Source organism: Pocillopora verrucosa, chromosome 12, assembly GCF_036669915.1.
Source record: "Pocillopora verrucosa isolate sample1 chromosome 12, ASM3666991v2, whole genome shotgun sequence".
In the NCBI taxonomy this organism is placed as follows: Eukaryota; Metazoa; Cnidaria; class Anthozoa; order Scleractinia; family Pocilloporidae; genus Pocillopora; species Pocillopora verrucosa.
The window spans coordinates 21,010,252-21,029,936 of record NC_089323.1 but is presented as its reverse complement, the minus strand read 5'-3'; the positions used below and the strand labels follow the sequence as shown (position 1 = coordinate 21,029,936).

The following is a 19,685-nucleotide window of genomic DNA, read 5'->3' as shown; positions in this document are numbered from 1 at the left end:
TATTGAAAACTAAAGCTGAACTCAGACATAGAGGTGGATTTGAGCAAGGCTGACAGATTCAAATTTCCACCAGGTTTCTTCTGTCAGACTTAAAAAATTGTACAACCCTCTAGTATGCTTTTCTGGAGTTCTCCTGAACTTCTCCCCGACCACCAAGTAGGAGTTGGATCAAGAAAAGTTGGGAAGTGATCATGAACTCTAAGTAATTCTTCTTCTCAGTAACAGTTATATTCAAAGACTAGTATGACATACACTCAAATACACTCAATTTATTTGTCTTTCCAAGTTTGACCTGTATAAGTCAAATATTCCATTCCTTTGCAGAATCTACTGGGATATGTTGAACCTGGTTCAGCTGTTGCCATACAGACTTAAAATGGGTGACTACCCTCCCCAATTTTGACCCAATCAGTTTATCTGAGCACCCCATCTGCTTAGTACTACTTTTTTCATAAGATTATATATTTAACACACATTGGAACATCACACTAAAAACCAATTTTAATTAAATATCATAGTGTCTAGTACATCACATTTTGAAAATTTAAAGCTAAGCACTACATTTTCATGAAACAATATTCCTTTTTCAGCATTAAACATAACATTGCATCAAACAGAAGTGTAACAATACAGTGAGTTGGTGACACCTTGATTAAGTTGCAACTTTTCCAAAAAATATAAAAGAAAATTTGCAGATTGTCTTAACTGTACAGGTCATCATCTCCATCATCATATAAGTTAGAATCATCTGCTCCTCCTGAGCCACCTTGTCCACCTCCTTGTCCACCCCCCTGAGATCCACCTCCTGACTGATTTGGGAATCTGTGAAAAATACAGACTTAAATTATAAGAGAGAGAAAAGTATTTTATATGATGGTAGCAGATAGAAATAGATACTTAATAAGTAATGAACAACCTCATTCTTTACTGTGTTTTTATGTTAAAAGATAATTAGAGTTACTACGTCACAAGTTTATCAAGCATGAAGTTTCAGGGTGATGTCTTTCAGTTTTTGCTAAATTATCAACCATTCAAGTTCTATCTTACTTTTTCCTAACCATGCAAAAACTTACCTAAAGTTTCCACCAAATCCACGGCTCTGCTGCAAAGTTTGAGCAAACATCTCATATTTGCGAATATCATTATCACTAACAGATCTGCGGGCAAATTTCATTGCCTCTTCAACATGGCTTCTTGTGATCTCTGGTACAGGATCTTCATCTTCCACTTCCTAAAGAGTTCAATCTAATGTTAGCAATTGCCATGTAAACAAGAAGAGCTTGTTCTGAAGTAATTTTTTAATGATTGGATGCTCCAATCACTCCATTTCTCATTAATGTCATGAGTGGAGGCATAAATGGAAATGACTCTAGATTTCTCTTTACTTCAATGTTTGATACAATACTAGAATAAATGGTTTGTCTTACCATGTATAAAATATAACATTGGTACATTGACTTGCTGGGGGCATGAAGTTACTGAAATATATCCAAACAAACATAGCTCTCACCATGTCCAAGTCTGGGTTGTCAGCTCGCTCCCTTTCCAACCTTATCTCTGTCTCTATTGACTCCCTGACAGCTAGCTTACATGCCTAGAGAAGCAATCATTTTAAAGAGCTCAATTATAATATATATTATGTTGTGCATGAGATATGCATTTTTCCAGGACAGTTCAAATTACTTTAGAAGAGTGACTCTAACTTTATCTTGAAGAAAAGCTAGGCATTTTACCAACAACACTAAAATCACTATTATGTGTTACAGAAGGCAATCTGAGAAGTCAAACCATGCTCATGGACAATATCTTTTAATTTGTTCACTGAAAACCCCCCATTATCCCTGTACTTTCTATTTTTTACTGACTCTCTAAGGAAATCAGTACTGCATCAATTTTAGGTTACAATGCACCAATTGTATTGCTCATCAAAAAGATTTATCCTGAAAAACAATGTGTACGGTAATGTGAAAATTCATAACTTCAACTGAAAACCTTTGTCTCACCCTTTGACAGATCTCTGTTAAATCTGCACCACTAAAGCCATGAGTAACCTTTGCAATATAATTCAAGTCTACATCCTGTTAAAGATAACGATGGACCTTGTTAGTAAGGTTTTAACAGGGGGATACTTCTAAATTTTCTATGGTTTTTATCTAGGAAGAGGGAGATGGCTTTCTTCAGTTAAGCATCATTGATGTAATTTTTATTCACTAAAAAAAAGCAGAATCTGATGTTTCTGCTCATTAAAAGTACCCTAGCATACGTTAAGGGAACTATGGAGCTGAGCTATAGCATTGTACTTGAGAATGAATGGCATAGAAGCCTGTGATTGTCTTTGAATAAAAAGAGCACCATTTTATCCTGTCATGATATTTTAATATTCAGAATTACTAGTTTAGTCTATAGTAGGTCAGATAACAATTGACATGGGAAACTGCAAAAGTAGAATGTACAAAGATAAAAGGCAGACACTAGAACTAAATATCTAGAGTTTCCACGAAGTACATGGGAGGGTAAAAATTTAAATGCAAAAAAAACAGACCTTTGCAATTGGAGATTTCCTCAAACATGCTGAGAGTATGGAGACACGTGACTGAAATTAATTGAGAGTGGAAAGGTGAGCTTCAATTATTTTGCCAGATAATTTTTACCTGTGTTGTACTTGGATAGATTAGCATCCTAGGAACCCTCTGAAAAGGGTTTGCACCCAACTAATACATTAGGACTAAAGTAATAATATAAGCTGATAAATAAGATTTGTTTTCTGTCTTGTATCACTTGACACTATTCTTGGTTCAATAATTGTAACATCACAGCTGTACATGGCACCGATAAACAAGGAAATAACTTGTCTCATAATATGTGTTTAAAAAGAAAAAGAATTTCTCATCAACTAACTGCTTCATCAGGAAGAGGAATGTAAATCAGCTGATCCAAACGACCTGGCCGCAGTATGGCTGGATCAATGATGTCTGGCCTGTAGAATACAAGAAAATGGACCAAACAATGCATATGTACCAAAAACAATTCAATCTGTCATTGATCATAAGATTGAAGATCCCCCAAATTCTATATCAAGTTAGACTACCATCTTTCCCACAAGCATCCCAAGTTTTAACTCTCACTCTTCATTTGTGGCTGAAGTATATCATACTATTGATTGGAGTTCTCCTCTGTCATAGACCATGAAGACAAATTTGAATTTCATGTGATAATTAAAGAAACAGTGTATTTCCTCTAGCCTCTAAATTCATATAATAATTGCTAGTTGATAAATGGTGTTAATATCTAAGAACAGAGAAAAAAACAAGACAAGCACCTGTTGGTTGCTCCAATAATGAAGACATTCTTCTTGACATTCATGCCATCCATTTCAGTTAGTACCTGGTTGATCACACGATCTGCTGCTCCTCCTAAGCACAAAATTAGAAGCCAGTCACCAAAGGACATCGTAATTTATTTATAACTTATATCACTTTTCTTTGATATGTTGAATGAGAAAGGGTAAGGAAGCATTAAAGTATTGAATATCCCCTTATCATCATTCAACTTTCATACACTGTATGAATTCTGATTTTCTGATTGGTTGATTTGTACCACGTGATACAGGGTTGTGACAAAACAACCTCTTTGACATCATTATCACAGTGTAATAGACATGGTGTAAATTTAACACACCACTGTCATTACACCATGGTTTTGGCTGACTCAAAGTTTGACAATTTGTCAGATGTAGACCCTGATTCTCTTACCATGTTCATGTAATTTTGAATATATTTTATAAAACATATGATTAATTTTGTATCAACTTTGAAACATATTAAATTAAAATTAATATTTTGTCTGGTTTACTTAGTATATAGTGGTTTCAATGCAGTGTTTCTTTGTGCAGTGTATTCAATTTGAATAATAAAGATGTTAACATACTCATTGCTTGTGAATTATCAGGATTTACCTGTACTTGTTCACAAACAATGAACTTGAAATTTTCAATACTGCACTCTGCAAAGCCTCATGCTGTATTGAAATGTCTCATTCATTAGTAGTGAACTTGTGAAGGTAAATCCTGATGATTCACTCCCTGAGTGCATTAACCTGTAAGTATTTATAGATACAACAGATAAATCATTTAGAAAAACCTAATGATGTTCTGGGGCCAGATGTTCCAACAAATAAATCCTTATACAATGGAAACACGTTAACAAACTGAACTGCACTATCTACTCGAATAATGACTATCCAGAGGACAGCACAATTCCCCTTTTAAACAAATGGGGACAGGTGTGGACCTGGAGAAAACCAAACTAACCTCCATCTCCAACATTGCCTCCCCTTGCTTTAGCAATGGAATCTAATTCATCAAAGAAAAGCACACAAGGAGCAGCACTTCGGGCCTGAATAAATTAAAAAAATAAGAACAAGAAATTAAATCTTAAACCTCTAAACCTCAGCAAGACTGTCAACATATCACTTCTCCTTGCAATAATTTTTCCAGCAAACAAGTATAAAGCACAGACAGACACATCAGTTGGAGGAGACAAATGTAAAATAATAGGAGAATATATTCTGTAATGGCTCTACATCTGCATAATACTATAACTATAGCTAAAGACATTAAAATTTGGTACAGTGGAACCTCGATTATCCGGACCTTGATTATCCGGACTATTCGATTATTCGGACTCTTTTCTCTGGTCCCAATTTCTTCATGAATATTAATTAGTTGTGATCTTGAAAACTCAAAGTCGCAAAAAGCCCAATAATTCTTTCAAAAGACTATGGAAACAGCATATTATCCTATGCGCTTTTCAAAATTTGTAAGTGCGATGAGACAAAGAAATATTCCGATGTGTTCAGCTGATATCTGATTGGCTCAATTGTTTTGTTGCCAAGGAATTTCATGCTTGATTAGTTCCTTCCGCATGGGTAACACACGAGCAATCGATCGTAAACTCAAATAAAAAATATGCCTACGAAGCAAAATCGAGCCGTTCTATTGATTAAAGATAAGCAGATATTTATTTCACATGTCTATCTCATTAATATTCATATTTTTGATTATCCAGACTCTCAATTATCCGGACTAGTTACCGAGGTCCCGACGAGTCTAGATAATCGAGGTTCGACTGTAGCAAATTCTGCATGGTGGTCAGAGAATTCTCTAAAATGTTACAGAGCAATACCTTTAGGTGCAGAATATGCAATTTGAGTGTTTCTTTGAAATACCAACCTTGTCAAATACATCTCGCACATTGGCCTCGGACTCACCAAACCACATAGTAAGAAGCTCTGGACCTTTGATTGAAATGAAGTTTGCTTGGCATTCATTTGCAATGGCTTTAGCCAATAGGGTCTTACCACAACCTGGTGGACCATAGAACAATACTCCTTTGGAAGGTGTCATTCCAAACTTAAGGAACTTATCTGGGTGTTCCACTGGGTACTGTACAAGCTCCTGTAGTTCACGTTTGACAGTGTCTAAACCACCAATATCATCCCATGTAGTTGTAGGCACCTCAACCACAGTCTCACGGAGAGCTGATGGGTTAGATACACCCATGGCATACTGACCCAACAAAAAATTAAACTCGCTTTAGTTTCTTTTGTAATAATAAAATACATCCAGGTTTATGACTGGAACCCTTTGACAATGGAAATCTTTATCATTAATGTGAAAGGGGTTGTGGCCAGAACCTGAATAGATAAAACTTTCCAAAGAAGCTTAAAGGTCTATTACATATTGCTTGTGTTTTTTACATTAAATGTACAACAATATCTGCCAACTGTTAATTATGGGAACACGAATAGGAAGAACCCAATTTAAAACAGACCAGCAAATTAATTTTCCAAAGCTGTGAACCTGCACAAACATATTTTATATCTGGCAGGAGATTGTGCTTTGGATACATCAGGTCCTACTAATACTCACCCTGAAATTATCCATGGAAACAGCTAGAGAGTCCAGTACCTCTGCATCAATTTGTTCATCTTCCAAGTCAATTAAATCCATTTTTTCACGAATCTGTAGAATAAAAAAAATGAAACAAGAGTGTTGTCAATAAGACATCAGTGAGAAGTTGAGTGTAACTCTACAAATTAATGCCACTAAACCTGTTGAAGAGCAGCTTCTGAACAGAGAGAGGCCACATCTGAACCAACATAACCATGAGTTTCAGCTGCAATCTACAAGGAAATCAAATTGCATAAAGCATACAGTCAAATGGTGGTGCTTAAAGAGAGAATACCAAACAAACAACAGTTGACCAAAGACTTAACACTCCACCTGCTCAAGATCAACATCATCTCCAAGTTTCATGTTCTTTGTATGAATACGTAAAATCTCTAAACGGCCTGTAGCATCTGGTATGCCAATGTCCACCTCCCTATCAAAACGGCCTTGAAGAAGGAAACAGTGTATTCAATATTAATAAAAGCTGAATATACCAAAAGGTCTAAGTAAATTCATTATTATTCTCACCAAATCTTCGCAGAGCTGGGTCAACGCTGTTTGGTCTGTTAGTTGCTGCCATAACGATAACATGGGACCTCTGCTTTAAACCATCCATCAGAGTCAACAGTTGGGACACAATTCGCCGCTCTACTTCTCCATGTGTCTGCAACAATCAGAAATAGACAGCTGAATGTTAATAGTAGTCATTTTAACCCTTTAATTCCCAAGATCTAATTAGTAATTCTCCTTAATGTCTGCCATATATTCTTCTGATGTTAGTTTTGAGAATTTGGTACTGTATCAACTAATAACTCCCTAATTAATATTTTTATTCATTCTCATCAGTTGTCTGCTTGATATTGTATTGATATTGTAAGGAGGAATTCTGTCCTGGTCACACATAGGAGTTAAAGGGTCAAGTAAGATCTCTTTATTTAAAAAATTTGGATGCAGAATAATACCCATGGCTTCCCAATAAACATAATTTGCCCATAAAATTGTTATCACTGCCTTACAGATATGCTTCTAACATTTATTGGCCTTGAGTCTGCCAACTGTACACACCAATCAGTAATCTTTAGTTACCTTATCTCTCTTAGGAGCAATAGCATCAATTTCATCAATGAATATGATTGCTGGGGAATTTTTTTCTGCCTCTTCAAAAGCTGTATTAACACAAACAAGAAAAGATGAGCCTCTGCACATCAAGGAATAACTTTTTTGAAAATGTTAAAAAACTGATGGGCAAGTTCAAAAGGTATTTTACCAACCTTTCCTTAGATTGCTTTCAGATTCACCAGCAAGTTTACTCATTATCTCAGGACCTATTGTAAGAAAAGAAACAACCAAAAATGTCTTTATCATGCTCTTCTAATCAGATTGTAATTGTTGAAAGAAAAAACATTTCTTGAATGCTAACAATTTACTATCTTTTAAGGCTACTTTCCATTGTTTTAATTTTTTTTCGATCAGTTTGATTTTGACATCCCTTTGTTTCAGAATATTCATAAGAGGAAATAAACCATATCGTGGTTTTGAAAAGTTTGTGCAAAATCTTACCATTGATCAAGAAGAAAAATGCTCCTGTCTCATTTGCAACAGCTCTGTTAAAAAAACAGGACAAAGCAAAATAAGTTCCACTCAAAATAATTTTATGCTGATTGGTAACAAACATACTGTCATCATTTTCCACAACACAAATTATTGTTTATGAAACAACACAAACCTTGCCATCAAAGTTTTTCCAGTTCCTGGAGGACCATAGAGAAGAATACCACGGGGAGGCTGCAAAGATATGACAAAATTGTCAGTTGTTTCAACACATTACAATTGATATTATGTCTCATTTCAAATAAAAACTTACCTTCACACCAATGGCCCGAAACAACTGGGGATGTCTGAGAGGTAACTCCACCATCTATTAGAGAAATGTATACATTAAGAATAAACCAGTCAATTTACCACTTTAATAAGCAAACAACAAAAGAACAAACCTCCTTTATTTGGGCCAACTGTTTCCTACAGCCTCCAATGTCATCATAACCAACTTCATTTAGAGACTCCTCCTCTTCCTACATAAAAAACATGCAACATACATGTGAATCATACAAGCTGCAATTTAAAACACAAATTTTCATTGTATAAAGAACAGTGACTGACCTCTCTCTTAACTGGCTCTCCTTCACAATGAATTACTGTGTCTGGTGCTACAATGCAGTATGGACTTGGATCAGTCTCTATGACCTTGAATTCAACAGCTCTCATTCCACCACGTACAAGAAACATGTCCTCTGTAAACAAAAATTATTAACCATGAAGAAAATTACCAATGCTCTTTATCAAACCTAGTGTCTGTCCCAGTTTGTACCAGGTGTGAGTAACCAATAAAGAAAGACTTTTTTAGTCTAGTTTTTTCCTAACATTTCTTTACATGTACTTTCTTAAGAGGACAAATATGTAAATGTAGTATTGCAAAAGAAGGGCTTAAAGCACATAAGGAAAACAGATGGCAGTAAGAGGCTATCTACATTAATGATTTTCTAGCTTCTTCCAAAATTAGAGAAATGTTGACTGAAAGATGTTGGTAATGATTTGCCTAAATATTGTAAAAAATAAAAGTCAAAATTATTACAACACAAGATTACACAAACCTTTCCTGATAGGTCTGTATGCTTCCAAAAAGTATGGCTTTAAGAACACATCAAACAGGTTCCTGCAAAAAAAATAGGTTTCCTAATATAAGCCAATATTTAGCGGTATTGAAAAGCTTTAGTTGCACTTTTACACAGACACTTAAAATCTCTTGCCTTTAAATTTAGGAGTACTGGTATAAAGATAGACAAACTTCTAGTACAGACCAAAATTTCACTGAAGATATTGATTTTTATGGAATACCTTACACTTCCTTAGTGACCAACTACTAAAGAGATTAAACATTCTACAAACCCAGTTAGGCCTTCCACTGTATCATCAAATGGCAGGACATGAATTCGTTTGCCATATTTGACATCAGGACATGCTTGTACACTACAAATGAGGCAGATATATTGAATAACTACTAACTTAAGACCTGTAAAATGCCATTGTAGCAGTTAAGTAACAAAAAAACCATAACTATGTTTCTCTCTTAACAATCTCTATGTTATTTAGGACTCTTGATTAAGACCAACACAGGGTTGTTGCTAAACACCAAATCTTAAAAGCCCTGCATTCAAATAGTTGTAAACAATCCAAATGAAATGTTTTTGCCAGATCAGATCTCTTGTTACAAGCTTCCCTCTTCAACCATCAATGGAAGGCATAAAGTACCTCCTTTGAGGCACCATCTTGAAGCTGCCTTAATTGAAATTTCAGCTGGCAACCTAATTTCAAAGCTACAACTACGCCAACAGTGGAAAGTAATACACATTCACCTTAGAAGTCAAATCATGTGAATATACCTGACTATATCACCAAGCCTCACTCGCAGATTCCTCCTTACAACACGATTCATCCTTATCTTGTCATCAGAGATAGTATCATCCGACAGCACAATACATACCTGTTGAAAAACAAGAAATAATTTATTTAAACTACACTAGAACCTAGAGTGGGGGAAAAAAACTCAAATCCAAAGCTTTATCAAGAACAAGACAGATGTCATATTTAATGATAAAATGATTTTGATTGAAAGGCCAAATTAAATTAGCTGTACTTTTGCTGCACTTGATTCAAAGAGCAAAGAACACTATTCCCAAACTAAGAAAAGAAAATGGATGTATCAGGTTTGTTTCAAAAATGCCTTTGTGAACCTTAAACTATACAGAATATTTATTTGTGTCCATTGAGGCTCCTTTACTTAAGTCAATACAACAGAAACTTAAAGGCAAAAAAAAAAGGATTACATCATCTTTCCACCAATGAGAGCCTGACACAAACCCAAAACCAGTGAAAATGATGGCAAACAGTTTCCAGATGCATCTATTATAAGTAAGATCTCTTTTCTGTACCTTAGCATACTAATAAAAAACAAGTAAAATTTCACACACAAAAAAAATTAAAACAGTGAAGTACAACTTCTCAATTCTCACAGCATCATCACATGGTTGGGTGTAGAAGACAAATGATTGTTTATCAAAAAATTGCTGAATCATTCCATCTAAAAACTCACAGTATCCCGTCTCTTCTTTCCTTTTATCAGGACTGTATCTCCACGAAAGAGCTGCAGCTCTTCCATTTTTGCCTACGAAAGAAAAACCGAAAATGAAAGTGAATTAAAACAGATCGGGTTCTAAGAGGAATGATGATTTAGCACCACGCACGATAAAATCAAAGCATCTTTTTTTCACACAAACCTGAGACATAGATACAACTGAATTGTCATCATTAATAGCTTCTTCCACCAATAAACGGTTAGGCTTCGACTTGTTCTTTAAAATAGCCGTCGCGAGTTCGTCTCTATCACAAAAAAATAGGAGGAAGTTAAAAAGGACAAAGTTAACACGCAAAAATATATAAGTATGATCTTCAAACGTACAGAAAACATCAACAAGGTAGGTTTGTAAAATTAATTGATAGACACAAGAATTTCTAAGTCACAACACAACTTGGCGCAATATACAACTTTTCAAAGGGAAAAGTTATAGAAATTTTTGAGCTTCGATTATCCTGGTGTAATCACGTAATTTGCGACACACAGTTTTCGCGACTGTGGCATACAACGCCTGAGATACTGATCCAAAAACTGCGGAATAATTATCTTGGAAAATTCAAGAGACTATTTCACGAGTTAAAACCGCTAACTTACTGATGAGCCATGGTTTTTTCCTATAGAAATGTACAATAGCCCGGCATAAAACTCTTTATCTGCTGACTAACTTCTGCACTGCGCACGTGCAACGATGACGTTTCTTGATGCCAGTCTCCTCTCCACTTTTTTGTTAAAGCCATGATGCTCTTCGCACTGTGGGCTGTTGAGACTCGTTTCCAAGTCACTACTCTTGATAGGTTTTCCGCGGGGTTGGAGGAGGCCGTGGTTATCCGGCAAATTGATGTCTGGTGACTCTTTCACTTCTCGAATAGGTCGGTTTGGACGTACCTCTACTGATGATATGGCAGCGTGTTTTTGTGTTTCAATAGGAAGCTAGCCCTGTACTTAGAGTTGCGAAGGGTACCATACCTGCCTTGGCAAAATACCCATGAATGATAAAGTTACTTCTCGGCGAATTGGGAAATTCAATTTCAACAATCATTTAACACTTTTTTATTATTCTCTTTCGATACAATATTTTGTATTTTTTATATTTTCTTTTTCGCCAATTATTTATAATGTAAGGTAAACTATTCTTTCTCAACTCTCGGATTATTCTCAGCTCAAAAATTTTTCAACCATAAGATGATGATGATGATAATGGTGTCTTCATTATCATCGTTATTATCTTTATTATTCATCATTATCACCATTATTAAACTTTTTATAATTTCTGTGTGAGTTTTCATAATCATATTGATATTTTGTCAGTCTCAGTTGTCATATGTCTCATCTCTAATTGTATAGCTATAAGTTACATTTATCTGTTAGATGGAAGACAAACAAAGTGGCCCAACAAATGCTGAGTTACCAAAAGATCAACTGGAAAGCAAAGACTCATGTGGTGATGAATTACAGTCTGATGGAGATGGTGAAGAAAAGCCAGCAGAAGGAAATGGCTTTGTAACACAGTTAGCAGACAGTCAGTCTTTAAGTTCAGAAGATTCATCCAAGAATGATGGTTTGAGGAGCAAAATCCCTCGTGTCAACTGTCCAGAGCACATTGTAAGAATGAATTTTTAAACAGAAATTTACACAATATTTCAGACTTTGAAGCTTAGAATCTAATTGGAGAACCATATATATCTACCTACATTCAGAGTCCTCCTCTGCCATGTTTTTTGATGAGTCACATGCACAAGAAGTTTATTGTTATTTTCATTAGAAATATGTTTATCTGTTACTTTTTAAGCTTCAACTGCAGCTGAATCAGTATAGGAGAAAAGTTTCTTTTCTGTTAAGTCACTTCTAGTTATTTCTATACCTATGTTCTCACAGGGTTCCTTCATGTGTGTTATCTGTTCTTTTAAGTTTTGTCCTATTGCATATATGCTCACTCTCCAGGAGTATCCAGGAGTCTCCCAGATACTGAGCCAATCTCCTGCTTGCCTGTATGGGTGACCAAATCTCCCGAATAATAGGAAGTTTGGATCAGTTGCCCACAAAAAACTAAGATTTAAGCTCCTTATGTTCCAAAATTCCAAAATCATCTGGCTTCTTATGCTTGTAGTACGGTTTCTGGCTTCATTTTCTTGCATGATGCATGTTGTTCATTGTAAACAAAAAGAGGAGAGTTTCTTCTTTGTTACTCCCATATAAGGAAGAGTCTGATTGGATGAGTATTGAACCATTTGAAGTCCCTGACAGATAGATCCACATTTTTCCGGATGTTATTACTTTTTATTAATACCTTATATTATGGTCGTTGTTATCTTTTGATAGTTATTAGCATAAATCATATTATAAATTGAGACTGTAAGCCATAGCAAGTTACAGTTAAGGAAAGTTTTGATTCTATAATCATTGATTTATTATTCATTTGAACATATCAGGTTACTTTTGAGGATATCTGTTGAAAGAACTTCGATGAAATTATTTGCACAAATTGTTTTTTCAGATATTATGTTTGGATGTATCATCAGAGATGAAGTCAACATCATTTCAAAATAAAAGTGTTTCAGATAGGTAATATTATATATTCTTTTTCATCTACTAATAGAGGTTTTTGGATTGACTTCTCAGTCATTAGAAGGTTCCAAATTATACACAAACATTTCAGGGACTGTTACTGTAACTTTGTTATTACTTCAAATATTTTTAGAGTAAAATCTGAAAGCATAAAGCAGTTTATCTTTGACATTTGTATAGGACAGCATTTCAGCTGGTCCAAAGGGCAGGAGAAATCTTTGTGAAGACCAAGTCAAAACTGAATGCACAGCACAAGTTTTGTGTTGTTGGCCTGGATGATATTCCAACTTTTGTAAGTTTTTGAAGTCTTCAGAAATATTCAAAGAAAGACTTTCTCTCTTTTGACTCATTGAGAAAACTGATTTTTGGAGACATATGGTGTATTTGTCAGACATATGGTGTAACCTGAATGGAAAGGATTGTAGAAATGAGAGTAAACCTGACATACCCCATTTGAATTATGTTTATAATCTAAGATTAGAACTAAGATTAAGAGACATGACTTTGTAAAGTTTTTCCACAGGTTTTTGAGAAAGCTGCCATTTATTACCAAAATGATCTTTTTTGTCAGTTAAATACAGAATTTAGAAAAAGCAGTTGATGCATTTTAGTCTTCTAATTATTTTATTCTTCCTTTGTTTAAATTTTTTTTAATAAAATTTTTTTTTAGCAGAATGATTTCACCAGTGATGTGGTAAATATCTGCAGCATGCTAAACCTTCTTCATCCAGTAGATGAACTTTCAACAGATGGGGAATATGATATCCTTTATAAAGACTAGCCTGTGCTGTGCACTTACTTAAAACCCAGTGTTCTCCTTTTCAGGCAGTAACCAGTAACATTTACTGCCTGTAGTACCTCTTATTACCATTTAAAATTGCTTGGAATTCTTGATAATTCAATAGGTAAAAGGATTGCTTTACCAGTTTGAAAATTTATTTTACCTGTCATGCTTAAAATAAGGGAGAACACTGAAAACCATAATCTGTTTTGTACTATGCAACTTTTATTTATTTTCTTTGGAGAGGAGTGAATGATTGTAACTTATACATTGTTGAAGTATTCCGTTCTCACTAAATTTATTTGACATTGAATAAGAAGTTACAAGTGGACAGTAAATTTAATGGAACCAGTGTCTAGAATGCTGAAAGTTGTCAAATGAATTCCTACTCTTTATCTCTGCTAAACTACTTTTATTTTCATTTGGGAAGAGAAATTTTGGTATATATGCTAAATGTGACTTACTGGGAAGTTATACTCTTGTTGAATTTTATCCTTGATGGTCATTTCAAACATGGCAAAGTTATTTGAAGCAATGTAAGTTTTTCTCTATAACTTACAATGCATCGATAAATTTTAGTCAAGGAAAGGCTGATATTTATCATAGATATGTTGTTACAGTGAGTTAGCTTGACTTGGTGCCAGTGTAACTATTCTGCCTTGAAAAAAATTACAGGGGTGAGGTTATGAGCATTAAATTCCAAATTTTATGTGGGTGGGGTTTTAATTTTTTTTCAGGTTTGTTTCATTTTGCATGTTCAATTTGGAGGTCAACCACTTTTAAAAGGTCTTTGTGGGTCATTGTTGAATGTGGAAAGTAATGTAAGGAGATATAGAAAGTGGTGAGCTGTGTCTCTTTCAGATTTTGATCTCTTAAATTTAAAGTTATTTTTTACTGACTCTTGGAAAATTAAACTTTTTTGGGTTTACCTTTCATTTGATATTCAGTTTATTTTTACTCTGTGCTTATCTCTCACAGACAACAAAATGTTACTTTACCACATGTAGAAGACATATCACTGCCTCCTCCATATGTTGTACGACTTATTATAGTGTATGGACGATCTTACTGCATACCAGTCATGTCTACAAGAGCAAAGGAGGTATGTTTGAGAGAGCTAGTTTATTTGTTAGTCTTTTCTTTAATGAAACATCACTTGATTGCTTTTATACTACTTTTTCAACTTTTCTTTTCTCTAATTTCCTGGTACAGGTCATCATGCACTTTACCTTGAATTTATTTGTTTTGGTACTGTTGATTGACAATAACATAACTAAATTTGGAAGTATTGGTGTGGTACCATTTAGAATATGATTTGAATAAAATGATATAACATTCTTGCCACTCTGAGAAAGTAGACCAATTTGCTGTGAATTTTTTTGTGCCTGAGGTAACAATGAGTGTCACTTAATCCTTAAATGAAGGCAATGAAGGAGTTAATGGCAAGACTTTATGGTCTCTGCATCCAATGATTTTTTCTGAAGGTGTGATTGATTCTGTGTCTGTGCCTAATACTTGAGAAAAGCCTAGGAAACCACTGAAAAAAGTGCACCCTCAAGCTTTAACCAAGGGTAGGTGAAGCTCAGCATACATAGAGGTTTGATTGATGTTTAAAAGACCATTTTTATTGTAATTTGCAGATATTTTCACAACTGTCTGCCTGCCCATATTTCTTTCTTGATGTTCTTTATGTTCATGAGCTTCCATCTGAAATGAATCTGTGTAAAGTAAGTCATTGAGAATCTTCTATATTTCTTGATTAGATTTTGATTGCTTTGTTTTTTGAGGCCAATTGTGACTTCAGGTCTCAGTTCAAGTAAGGCACTTTTCCATTTGTTGGTATAGATATTTTAAAAGAAATTGGACTTGGCTCATTTGACTGAAATACTAATCTGAACATTTACATGATGAGGAAGTTGCATATGACACCAGGATCAATAAAACAATCCTGAATTTTCTGAAAATTATTACCACAAACATCTGCATGTAAGCTGCACTCACAAATAAGCCCCACCTTGAGTTTGGCAACAAAAATTTTGGATAAAAAGTTTTCAAAAATGTATTGGAAAAAAAAATTAAAAAAAAACAGGTGAAGTCTTGAGAAAGTTGAACACTAATACTAAAAATGGAGAATACTTTGAATACTTGTCTATAGTTTTACCTGTAATAGTATGGACATGATATCTTCTGAGTTAGACTTTTGGTTGATCTTACTCTGCTGTACCTCTGATTTGTTTGGAAAATTTCAGGTTAAAAGGTGCGGCTTATATGCTGGTGTTTGTGGTATGCAGATTACTTTGTTAGAGGAAGTCACTAAGAAAAATTATTTTTTAGTGTTATACAGGCTATCTTCATTAACAAGTGAACACTTAATCTGTATAACATTTACCCTACGACTAGGAATACAAAAAGAGGAACTTAAGATTGAAACAATAGATCTCTAAACAGACTGAAATGGAGCTGGAGTAAAGTAAAGAGGAACTTAAGATTGAAACAATAGATCTCTAAACAGACTGAAATGGAGCTGGAGTAAAGTTGTTGTCACGGAGGTTGATGAAGCAACAAGTTTATTGCTCCACAAAGGTACTGATGAACTTCATCGTAAATATGACCTAATATTTTGTACTGTAATTTAGGAAATATATGATATTTTCTGTGACATGGACGAAGAAGAAGATGGGTTTATGTTGGAAGTATCACGCAGTACAACGCGGCTGTTTGACCATATGGCAGCATTGGTGGCACATCCGTTACAAAGACCTAAACAACGCGATACATCTTACACCCTGACATTAAGAGAAGATTAACCACGAACTATATTTCAATCAGGACACTTCAGTGCTCTAGTGAAGTGATACGAATTAATCCAATTATTTTGTAAACAGTTTTTAGAATATATATTAATACGGACCTTCCGTCATAGCACAGCGCTCCATCCACGAAACAAAACAAATCTGACAATATTTACAGGAAACTTGAATATAGTACACGATATCATCACATATACAGTGTTTGCACTGAACTCTAATTAAAGGGTTTCACACATTGATATTGTGAAATACATCTGCACAACTCTTCCTTTGAAACCAATCACTGATCAAAGACAATTTTCCAAGTGGTGTGTGATTTGTTCCTCAGAGATTAACTGGAACCTGTTACTGTTCAGTCAAAGTGTTTCAGTTGTTCTTTGAGTATCAAAGGTGTTAATGTGAGGATCGTGCCTATCAATGCATAACATATTGTGTTAATTGATGTTGTGTATCCTTTGTTTCTGATTAAGAATGTTATCACTTAATTACCAGTTAGCCAAGCCATTGTATTGTTCCTCTCAGTTACTAACTAGCTGACTGTTTTATAACAGGGTTAAAACTCGGTTATACTCGAAAGGGAATTACGATAAAATGTGCCGTGTATCTAGTTCGTGTTTTATCCTTTTTGCCTTGAAATTTTAACAGTATGAGCCGTCCAAAATCGCTTCAGAGGCAGTTAGCCTTCGAAACAATACATTATGTGTCTGTCAGCAAGATGGGCCAAGCTATTTTAAATAAGAATCCTCGTGAAACTAGAAAACTTACTGAAAAATTGGAAGATATTGAGTTTCACGAAAGAAAGTGGAAAAGTGATTTTTCTGGCGAACTCAATGACGCAAGGCAAGATTACAATCAGGCACGGAGTGTAGAAAGTTCATCAGGTTTCTCATCGTACCCTAAAGCTAAAGGAGGAAAAGTGTCCTTTAATCTTAACAAACCACAGCGCTGGATAGAAAAACGAATTGGAAGGATCTACCAACAGCCAGAACAAACCTCTGAAACAACAAAATACCGCAAAATACAAAATACCAGCAACGAACCTACACGGGGCTTAGCCGGGAGAGAAAAATCTTTGAGGTCCCTTTCAGTGAAAAAGAAATCTCTGACAACAGATATTGATCTGTACACGGGCGACAAAATGTCACATGTAAAGGGCGAGACACTTTACAGAGGACAAGGCTCGGTCACGCCTCATTGTATGACGCCATTCATACGTCACTCATACCGAGATTGCACAGAAAAAACAGTGTTAGGTGACGTCACCAAATGGCACAGATGTGAGACTTGTGATTCAGTGGTTCCACTTTCTGAAGCTCAGTCTCTTGGTGGGAACTCTAGTGTTTTAGAAAAGGCTTGTATTTCCCTTCTTCCTTCATGCTCAAAAAACAAGGCGCTCTCTAACATTATAATAAAGAATGAATCCTGTTTTCTTCCTCCTTATTCTTCAACTCAAAAGTCCAGTTTGAACAGTCGCCCGAGTGAGATCATTTTAAAGACAAAAGTAGACAAAGGATTTGTGAAACGGGAAAAAACCAGAAACCTTATGAAACTAAATTTTGAATTAAGAGCAGAACATAGCCTGTTGCTATCTCCTTTAGAAGATTCAAGATTTGTTGGTCTTCAGTCTGTACTAGTTCCTATAACGAACAACGGAACAAAAAAATCTAGAGACTGATAAGAGAGACTGAAAGCCAAATGACATTCTCAAGTTTAAAGTTTCTTTTCTTTACGCCATCAGGAAAGCAGAACTTGACGCAACTGACGAGCAATGTTTGCAGGAACACTTTGTCTTCAGTACTTACACTGTGTGGAAGCGGTTTACTTTCATCCCGTCTCTGCAAGAATCTACAAGTTATTTTATGAAATAGTTAGTCCGCCATTATTATTTTTTATATATTTATTTTTTAGTTGCATTAATTTCCGGCTGGCTCCTCTATTGTAGTTTATGTATTAACCATAGTGTGCAGTTCGCCTGGAGGCTGTTTCCAAAATTCTTTCACACAACAATCGTTGGTTACGCCAAATGATAGCTTTGTTCTGTATTGCGTCGTTCGCGCCCTAATGACGATTTCGTAAAGCCCTCCAGGGGGTGCTTAATTGCACTCAGTAGTCCTTTAAAGAGTAACAACAACATTAAGTTACGCTGAAGGTTCTCATGATGAAAACTTCACTATCTAAACATGAAAAAATGATGGCCTCCAAGAGTTGGAGAATGGCAAACGCTTCTAATTCTCGAGAAGAGCAGAATTTACAGAAGGAAAAGCAGCGTTTGATGAAACAGTATGAAGCAGAAACATGTCAGCTTAAAGCTGCACAAAATCGATTTGAAAATCAATACAGAAAAAAAAGTACAACAGAAAAGAAGACATCGCTTGTGTTACCACCTCTGCAGGAGAAGAACAGTCATCCTCTCAAGGGGCAAGACGGTAGAAAAGGCTCTTGTGGGAATTCTGTTTCTCTCCCTTCTCTACCACGCTTGGCGGACTCGTTCTCTGTAATTGCTGCTGTTCCTAGACCAAGATCAGTTAGTGTCAGTAGTGAAGCAGATAGTCACTCTGCTTCATTAATAGTCAGTGATTCACATGAGGGAATTGCTTCTACACAGCACCACCGGCGCAGTAAGTCTTATGCTGGACTACCAAATGTAATAAAATAGTCGGGCCACTTTCATCTGTCCTAAGCTGCATTCATGTGTAACTATTTGCATTGGAAACTCAGCTAGTGATCCTCTTTTCCACCAAGCAGAGAAGTAAAAGTTAAGAAAATTAAGGGATCATGGGCAAGTCGTTGTCATGAAGAGCCTAAGAAATGATGTTGTGCGCAAAAGTATTAAGTTGAGAGTCCCGTGTAAACTGATTGAAGAAGTAAACAACATGACGTATAGCCTGCGGCGAAGTTGCGTAGTCAGCAAAGATATTCATGGCTAAAACTTACACACGTGTCTGAAATTTTTTACTCCACGTATTGAAGGTTTGGACGAGGGCTGCTCGATTTTGCATCATTTTGACTGGCCATGCGATAGTCGAAATTGAAAGTCACTCATTTCGACTCATTTCTGTCGCAAGCGAGCAAAATGAAATAGAAGTAATAAGAAAAGATAATGATTATAATAAAAAAAATTACAATAATGACAAATAAAGATCTTGATAAGAAAATATAGTTGAACGAAGGCGGGAGGCTGTCTCTCTTTCCCTTTTTTGTTCCGAAGGGTTATTCGCCATCTGTGAAACAAAGGAAAATAACGTTTGAACTATGTTTATAACTGAACTGCTACGGGATTAACTACTTTGTAACCGACCATGGAAGGTGTTTCCAGTTTCAGCTTTAGTACAATTTCATGTAAAGGCGGGTATTTTCGTGAGGAATTCACCTGTTAATATATTATAC

General features: G+C 35.4%; 2 protein-coding genes across 3 annotated transcripts; one reads left to right on the top strand and one right to left on the bottom strand.

The window, feature by feature from the left end:
• Positions 1-483: 483 nt before the first annotated feature.
• LOC131779443 (transitional endoplasmic reticulum ATPase) lies at positions 484-10,833 on the bottom strand. The gene is made up of 26 exons (XM_059095995.2): positions 10,737-10,833; positions 10,285-10,387; positions 10,101-10,172; positions 9,391-9,491; positions 8,897-8,977; positions 8,602-8,663; positions 8,111-8,241; positions 7,945-8,022; positions 7,815-7,868; positions 7,677-7,735; positions 7,511-7,554; positions 7,222-7,275; positions 7,037-7,116; positions 6,479-6,614; positions 6,284-6,396; positions 6,112-6,183; positions 5,930-6,022; positions 5,231-5,566; positions 4,310-4,394; positions 3,320-3,413; positions 2,899-2,977; positions 2,543-2,593; positions 2,004-2,078; positions 1,511-1,594; positions 1,074-1,231; positions 484-822 (listed from the first exon to the last, which is right to left on the bottom strand). The coding sequence occupies exons 1-26, from the start codon at positions 10,745-10,747 to the stop codon at positions 702-704; spliced, it is 2,427 nt and encodes an 808-aa protein (XP_058951978.1). The 5' UTR covers positions 10,748-10,833; the 3' UTR covers positions 484-701.
• A 69-nt stretch (positions 10,834-10,902) lies between these two features.
• Positions 10,903-16,535, top strand: LOC131779444 (BRISC and BRCA1-A complex member 1-like). Of its 2 annotated transcripts, none has more exons than XM_066159321.1 (9): positions 10,903-11,011; positions 11,511-11,744; positions 12,637-12,704; positions 12,888-12,999; positions 13,381-13,469; positions 14,001-14,024; positions 14,467-14,590; positions 15,129-15,215; positions 16,125-16,535. In XM_066159321.1, the coding sequence occupies exons 2-9, from the start codon at positions 11,511-11,513 to the stop codon at positions 16,293-16,295; spliced, it is 909 nt and encodes a 302-aa protein (XP_066015418.1). In that variant the 5' UTR covers positions 10,903-11,011; the 3' UTR covers positions 16,296-16,535. The 2 variants fall into 2 exon arrangements, with proteins under 2 accessions (XP_066015418.1, XP_066015417.1); XM_066159320.1 differs by having other exon boundaries at positions 13,378-13,469.
• The last annotated feature ends 3,150 nt before the right edge of the window (positions 16,536-19,685 follow it).